Source organism: Corylus avellana, chromosome 9, assembly GCF_965113065.1.
Source record: "Corylus avellana chromosome 9, dhCorAvel1.hap1.2, whole genome shotgun sequence".
Taxonomy (NCBI): domain Eukaryota; kingdom Viridiplantae; phylum Streptophyta; class Magnoliopsida; order Fagales; family Betulaceae; genus Corylus; species Corylus avellana.
In genome coordinates, this window is record NC_142498.1 from 12,804,770 (window position 1) to 12,813,236 (window position 8,467).

Consider the following 8,467-nt stretch of genomic DNA (forward strand, 5'->3'; position numbering starts at 1 on the left):
GAACCCCAATTGTGATTAGTCCTTTTGGATATGAAGTGGTCAGTGCATCCTATATCATGACACTTTTTCTACAAAACTATTCACAGAAAAGTGTTATAGAATGATCACAATACATTTATTAGATAGAGTTGTTACTCTTAACACAAACTTGACTTGTCACTAGTGACAGAACCAGGATTTTTCATCGGGAGGCTGGATAAAACCTAATTTTGATAAGGACCCTCTCATTCCATCCTTGTCTATTAGTGTAACACCCCGTAAGTAATCTATAACTTTAAAATTGGTGTTTTGTCGAAGTATTACAATTAGTTTGTCAAGGCATAAAAAAAGTACAAACAACTTTTCATGCTACATATTAGAAACTATAATACCAATTATATGGCTAAAGACCCAAAGATCCAATACACAACGGAATAATGTTATAGACCATAGGCAAAGAGATTGAATGTTTTCTGACAATTTACTCGGAGAATATGAATGCTTATGGCTGAACTTTCAAATGTTATCGGCCTTCCATAGTTGAAAACGTTGCACCATTCAGAGAACAGATTTGTGGCCTGCTGTTAACTGGGTTTTCCTTCGACATAATTCTCACATTCAAGAAAGCAGGTTCTTTGGGATAAGGTAGAACTACACCTTCATTGCTAAGCATGGCGACAACGTCAGACATGGCTGGTCTATCCTTTGCACCTTCTTGAACACAGAGGAGAGCTATGTTAACATATCTCAATACCATGTGCATAGAGGATATATCATCAAGTAGTGGATCCACAAAGTCCGATCCTCTATCACTTGTCCATAATTCCCATGCCTTCAAATCCCAAAACAAAGAAGAAGTGGAAAATTACATGATGTTAGAAGGATGGTAAGTGATTAAATGCATGATGTTTTATTATCTTAAGCTTTTGAGACCAGTAGTACGTTGTATACTCTACTTTGCGTTCTAAAATTTCAAGAACAGATGACTAACTTTGTTTTAATAACGATAAATGCACATTTGTTCAGCAACTCCGAGCTATGAATCAAAGTAAATAAGTGTTTTCAATTTCTAGAACAAAAGTTGCAAATAAGATACTTACATATCCAATCAAATGGAGAGAGTCAGTTTGATAAAAACCAGTATTCTTCCTGCCACTCACAATTTCCAACAATAGTACGCCAAAACTAAATACATCGGATTTGATTGAAAAGAGGCCTTCCAAAGCATATTCAGGGGACATATAACCACTGTGCAGCATCACCAAATTAAAGATATTAGTAATTGCAAGTTTTATGTTGATTTTTATAATTTAGAAGTTTCCTTATATTACTTACTAAGTGCCAACAATCCTATTTGTATTTGCTTGTGACTCAGTTCCACCAAATATTCTCGCCATTCCAAAATCTGATATCTTGGGATTCATGTCTATGTCCAACAAAATATTGCTCGGCTTCAAGTCCCTATGAATAATCCTTAACCTAGAATATTGATGAAGATAAAGAAGTCCTTGAGCAATTCCTTCAATGACTCCAACACGAGTCCTCCAATCTAATATCCTGCGCTTCTCTTGATCTGCTTTACATATTTATGGAAATTGATAATTAATGAGTCACATGCAAAGGTCCATAAAAATCAAAGATAAACATATATATCAAAATGGGAGATATTACAAACCAAAGAGGAAGAAATCCAAGCTTTTATTGGGCATATACTCGTAAACTAATATCTTTTCATCTTGTTCAATGCAACAACCCAAAAGTCTAACAAGATTCTTGTGTTGAAGCTTAGCTATGATCATTGCTTCATTTTTAAGCTCCTCCCAACCTTGTCCAGATGCTTTTGAAAGTCTTTTTACAGCTACCTCATCACCTTTTAGTAATATTCCCTGCAATTATTTTTTGTTGTGAAAAATACTAAAAAAAAATAGTAAGCTACATTCATAAGAAATCCATTACCAATGATAAAGACTAAAACCTTTTTAACTCTAAAACAAACAACCCATTTTGAGAAACAAGAATCGGATGCAAAATATTTTGTGGTTGTGGAATCTCTAGTCCATGAGCCAAGCTAGAGGCCAACATTCCCGATTCGGGTGTAGAAAAATCAATGCATTGACACCTTAAGAGTCATTAAGTGAGATCATAATATAGCATGTTAGAATATCGTTTTAACACAAAAGCTTAAACTTTTGAGTTTAGACACAATTATGTTATATTAACCACCCAAACTTATGATATATTTCTAATGTGAAACTTAATCCTTTTACATTCACATGTGTATACTCAGCATTATTTACAAACATATATTAAACGTTTTTGGCTCCTTGGCAGAAAAGCTTTGATAGCCAAAATTACCAACTAATTTGTGGCTGCCATGCACTATAGTTTATTTGTCATGCACCAAAAAGTAAAACAGCACTTTATTTGTCAAAAGGGGTAAAAAAAAAAGCACCAAACAATGCTTGTATATATATTTCTTCAATTCCTCTCCATTTTTGTTCATATATGTATCCAATTTCATGTAAACTAACACACACAATAAAAGTTTATCTGAATTGGTATACTGAGTGGTTTCACAGCATACACAGCAACAAAAGTGGCATGTGCTTGTTTGTGCTTGTTAACATGGCAAGGTTTAGCGGTCGAAACATTCAATATCCAAAAGATTTCGTTTAGGGATGTTGAAACATACCTTGTAAACAGGTCCAAAGCCACCCTCTCCGAGCTTATTTGCAGCTGAGAAATTATGAGTTGCAGCAGAAACACTTGCATAACTGAATAATGGCATTTGGATTTCTCTACTATTTCCATCCTCTGAATTATTAGCCTTTTGGGTCATGCCCAAATCTACAAATAACAAATCCTCCCCTACATTTTAGAACAACACATATTTAAGGATATATATGTAGGATTGCTAAAACAACGTTGTGGACGATTCTTTACTAACCCTTCCTTCTGAGCTTTCTCCTCCTCACATAATAAACAGTAAGGCCCAATGCAAAAATCACTGCAATCGGAATGACAATTTTCTTTAATCGGTTATCCTTCAATTTCGTTGAGTTTGTGTCTGCAAAAGGAAACCAGAGAAATAAATAATATAGACATTGTTCTTTGCATCACGAATTGATATACAAATTGGCAATGCCTGGAGATATCTCTACAACAAAATTTCGGTCAGAAAAAAAAAAGAAATACCTTCGACAGCCAAGTCCAAACGAGCAAGTTTCAAATAGAAGTCTTGTTTATATGTATTATCTTCTGAGAATTGTTTCAGATTTAACAGAGGACCTTCCCATACTAGGCAGCCACGCTCTTGATCATAAGCATAACCAGTACACTCGCAGTTTTTCAAGCAAGCTGATTCGCACTCTGAAGCATTGCCAACGTACTGCAACTGCTGGGGATTACTGGGCAAATAAACCATAGACATTTGACGAAACCCATGTTTCTGAACATCATCTCTGCACGGCAAATCTGTTTTTCTCTTACATCCTTGAGTAGAATTGGCTGCATAGGCTTTGAATCCTGGCAAACAGTCACATGGCTCATCGGTTGTCTCATTGCATATGGTGAATTCACCGCAGAAAGCATAAGCCCCACACTTTAATGATCCGGACAAATTTGCAAAAGATTGTAAATTGTCTGACGACCATGTCTGCAGTCGAAGCTCCCCCTTTACACTCAACGACACTCTTCTAAATTGAGAAGGATAATTATTACTAATAGTGTAAGAAATGTTCTCCCCATCAATCACGAATTTATCAGCTAGTTCACCAAAGATTGGACTACTCCAGCATGGTTTAGACCCCTCCATTATGATGAGTTCTTTCCGAGAACCCAGATGCAGAGTGAAAACACCAGGAGCAGGGTCTTCATTATTTTTCCATGATGTTAATGACCATCCTGTCTTATCATCTTCAACCTTCATTCCGGGCAAAAGAGTATCGGTAGGATGGTCAAAGCTTTGCCACAAAACTTCTGATGCCCTGTTTTTCAGTACAAGATTACCTGTATCTAATAGCGTGGCAGAGGTGTCGTTGCCACCTGAATTGTTGGTCACAACGTACGACAAACTGCCATCGGATATTACAAGTTTCCCATCCGGGTTGAAGGTAAGAACGGCAGAGGAATTTGGGAATGGCTGCTCCCTGTTTGCAACCCAAAGCACGTTGCGGTCAGAAACATGACTGAACCATATTCCCACGTGATACTTTGCCAAGGTTTCTTGACCAAAGAAACCAAGTTTGTACATTCCGTTGGCAGATTCAATGGTCTCCAAGGTGTTTAATGATTGGCCTGGTCGGATAGTATCACTGATAGTAGTAGCATTGGTGAAGTGCAAAGCAAGGCAGAATAAAAGCAGCAGGGAAGCAATAAGAGGGGAAATTATTATATGGGTCATATTTGTATGAAGCGGCTATGCAATGCTCTTTGTAGTTTGCACACAAAATTGTATAAATGCTCTTTGTAGTTTGTGTTTAGGGTTAAGAGTTCGACCAGCCTGCACTTTCTCATGAACTATAAAATATATTCTGAAGTTAAAGGAATATAAGAGCGGATGGTATCACCGACACTATCAGTGAAGAAGGTTGCATTGGTGAAGTGCAAACCAAGACAGAATAAAAGCTGCAGGGAAGCAATAACAGGGGAAATTCTACGGCTCATGTTTGTATCAAAATTAATGAGGCAGCTAATTGTATATATGGTGTTCGGCCAGAACCGGCCCTTTTTTTTTTTTTTTTTTTTTTTTTTTGTTATTTGGCCCATGGGGGTGAAGGGTCATGCCCGCAACCGGCCCTAAGGCCATGGGTGGGTTAAGTCACCCCAAAGGCGGTCTGGGGTGGCTTCGGCCACTCCCATAACCCTTAGGGGTGGATCAGCCACTTCAAGTCCAATTGGGATGATCAGCCACCCTTTAATTTTTATTATTTTATTTTAATCTTTTATTATTTTATTTTTTAAATTATTTTTAAAATATAACTGTTATTTTATTATTATTTATATTAATTGGACATATGTCCTATTTATCTTCTCAAGAAAAATTTTAACCATTAACTAAATGCTCTCTTATCCATTTAAAATTGGAAAGATCCGGTTGGTACCAACTACCAAGCTAGGCTGCAATTTCACATTAGCTTTTTCCACTTTAACGTTAGATTTTCCAGTTTAAAAGCCGTGTTGTTTTGTTTGGACTCTCAGTCAAGCTGACATTTCAACGACTCTCCACCCTCGAACCATTCATTACTCACCATCGCTTAAATTATATGTCAATTATTTGAGATGCCACTCGTTATCCTTTTCTCATGAGCTTTCTAGTCAAAAGTATGGGGGAAAAAAAAATACAAATTATTACTTTGAAATAGTTTGAATTTAAAATTATCCCCTTTTTTTCCTATAGTGTTAGAATATTTGATTGTCCTAAATTTAATAATTTAATAAATATTTGCTTAGAAATGAGAATCCAAAAGAGTTTCAGGTAAGAGAAATGCTAAGAGTACTAAATCTTTTATCAATAAAGACTTATTAAACTAATGTGTAGCTCATTCATTGGTACTCGTTAGACTTCTTTTAATTAATTTTTTTTTTTTTTTTTTACCAATAATTGAGCTATACATTAATTTAGTAAGCCTCTGTTAGTAAAAAAATTAGTACGAGGAAAAGAGTTTCAACAAAGGGAGATAAGGAATTTTTTTTTTTTCATTAACGTCATTGGTCTTTGGAGGAAGTTTAGAAAATTTTACAAGAAAAAGTCTCTCACTAACCAGTTTTATTTGAAGCAATTGTTATATACCCTTAAGATGAAGGAATGTATGTATTTTTGTGATCATCTTGATTAATTTAATAAAATTATTACAGATCTGAAAAATATTGATATTAAAATTGAATATGAGAATCAAGTCTTGATTTTATTGTGTTCAATGTCGGATTTTTTTGATAATTTCATTAATTCAATCTTGTACAGTAGAGATACAATCTCTTTAGCAAATGTTTAAGTCTTCTTTAAACTCTATGGAGTTGAGAATAAAAATGAGGAAGGTAGTGATGATCATGCTAAAGGTTTAGGGTAAAGTCGACTTAATCCCCTCAAACTACCACCCCAATGACAATCTACCCCCCAAACTATCAATTGCGACAATTTACCTCCCAAACTACCAAAACAATTACAATGTACCCCCAATTGTTAAAAAATGACGAAATTACCCTTACTAAAATAAAAAATATATATTAAAATTTTTTTTTTTTCAAAATCTTAAGGGTATTTTTCTCTTATTGAAAATTCTATATGGATAATTTCGTCATTTTGCTAGCATTGTGAGGTAGATTGTCATTATTTTGGTAGTTTATGGGGTAAATTGTTGTAATTGATAGTTTGGGAGGTAGATTATCATTAGAGTGATAGTTTGAGGGGGTTAAGTGGATTTTACCCAAAGGTTTATTTATTAAGGGTTGTTGGAAAAATTCCTCTAATCCTAGCGGTTGATCCGGTGAGAGGGACTCAAGAAAGGTAAAGGAAAATCAAAAGGCTAATCATAGTCCAAGTCGAAGAAGAAAGTTAAATGTTAGAGTAGAGATACAATCTCTTTAGCAAATGTTTTAAGTCTTCTTTAAACTCTATGGAGTTGAGAATAAAAATGAGGAAGGTAGTGATGATCATGCTAAAGGTTTAGGGTAAAGTCGACTTAATCCCCTCAAACTACCACTTCAATGACAATCTACCCCCCAAACTATCAATTTGGACAATTTACCCCCCAAACTACCAAAACAATTACAATGTACCCCTAATAGTTAAAAAATGACGAAATTACCCTTACTAAAATAAAAAATATATATTAAAATTTGTTTTTTTTTCAAAATTTTCAGGGTATTTTTGTCTTATTGAAAATTCTATATGGATAATTTCGTCATTTTGCTAACATTGTGAGGTACATTGTCATTATTTTGGTAGTTTGTGGGGTAAATTGTCGTAATTGATAGTTTGGGGGGTAGATTATCATTAGAGTGATAGTTTGAGGGGGTTAAGTGGACTTTACCCAAAGGTTTATTTATTAAGGGTCGTTGGAAAAATTCCTCTAATCCTAGCGGTTGATCCGGCGAGAGGGACTCAAGAAAGGTAAAGGAAAATCAAAAGGCTAATCATAGTCCAAGTCGAAGAAGAAAGTCAAATGTTACTATTGCAAAAAGTATGAGCATTACAAAGCGGGTGTCCAAAGCTGAAGAATAGACGGAAAGATGATAAGCCAAGTTCATCTGTTGTGACTAATTATTGTTGGCAAAGAAAAGTCTGATGATTTAGAACTTATCCTTGTAATCAACATTTCTGATGGTTGATTTAATGGCAGGTGGGTCCTTAATTCTACATGTATATTCCATATGTGCCATAAAAGAGATTAATTTACTACTTATGAGTCAATCAATAGTGATTCAATGAAAACGATGTAGTCTGGAAGATTCTCGGCATGGTACAATTAATCAAAATAAGAATGAATGACAAAGTTGTTAAGACTTTGACGGATGTTCAGTGTAACACCATAATCTCATATTCGAAAGATGAAGAATAACCCACATAAAGTAGATAGCTTATAAAGATAGACATGATTGCTAAATTTCACATTACCTAGTTAGTTGGTGAAATTAGACTTTATAAATGATGAATTGAACATGCCACGTTCGCCGAGTATATGAGAAGAATGCAAAATAATATTTGTCTTATGAATAATTATTTTGGATATGAAGTGGCTAATGCATCCTTGATCATGAGACTTTTTCTGCAAAGCTCTTATTCTTTAAATTTGTTGATCAGTGTTGTAACAAGGACCAAAGGTGTGTTATGTCGCAACTATTGAAATCTTGCAGAAATAATTGAGGTTCCTATATTAGTTTTACAACTTTCAAGTAATAGAAAAACTTATAATTTCATTACAGGCACGCTAACATGGCTCTTGCGCAGAGTAGAAAACTAATATCTACGAACATATCAGAACCGTAATATCAGATTATGTCGCTAATTAGAGACCCAAAAGATACAATACCCAGCTGATTCAATTCTGTTAAATGGGTACTGAGATAAAATAGAAGAAAAAAAATGTATGAAAAATGTTATGGACCAAAGGCAAAGAGCTTGAATGTTTTCTGCCAGATTTTCAAATATTATCAGCCTTTCATAATTGAAAAAGTTGCATCATTCAGCGAACATATTTGTGGCCTACTGTTAACTGGGTTTGTCATCACCATACCACTCACATTCAAGAAAGCAGGTTCTTTAGGATAAGGTAGAACTGCAATTTCATTGCTAAGCATTGCAACAACATCAGACATAGTAAATCTATCTGCTGCAATTGCTTAAAGACAAAGCAGAGCTATGTTAATAAATCTCAATACCATCTTCATAGAGGACATATCATCAAGTAGTGGATCCACCAAGTCCGATCCCCTATCATTTGTCCATAATTCTCATGCCTTCAAATCCAAACAAAAAGGAAAATTAGAG

At 34.9% G+C, this 8,467-nt stretch overlaps 1 protein-coding gene across 1 annotated transcript; it reads right to left on the reverse strand.

Annotated features, from left to right (window-relative positions):
• Window positions 1–502: 502 nt before the first annotated feature.
• Window positions 503–4,644, reverse strand: LOC148583711 (receptor-like serine/threonine-protein kinase SD1-6). Its single transcript, XM_088510557.1, has 8 exons — window positions 4,572–4,644; window positions 3,175–4,302; window positions 2,927–3,046; window positions 2,672–2,847; window positions 1,655–1,865; window positions 1,315–1,552; window positions 1,080–1,227; window positions 503–811 (listed from the first exon to the last, which is right to left on the reverse strand). Exons 1-8 carry the CDS (start codon window positions 4,642–4,644, stop codon window positions 503–505), a joined length of 2,403 nt encoding a protein of 800 aa, XP_088366683.1.
• Between the last annotated feature and the right edge of the window lie 3,823 nt (window positions 4,645–8,467).

Coding starts and splice junctions, on each gene's coding strand:
- LOC148583711 (XM_088510557.1), bottom strand. CDS start 4,644: ATGAGCCGTAGAATTTCCCCTGTTATTGCTTCCCTGCAGCTTTTATTC. Junction 2,848..2,926: donor GAGAAAGCTCAGAAGGAAGG/GTTAGTAAAGAA, acceptor TCTAAAATGTAG/GGGAGGATTTGTTATTTGTA. Junction 1,228..1,314: donor AATAGGATTGTTGGCACTTA/GTAAGTAATATA, acceptor GATGCTGCACAG/TGGTTATATGTCCCCTGAAT.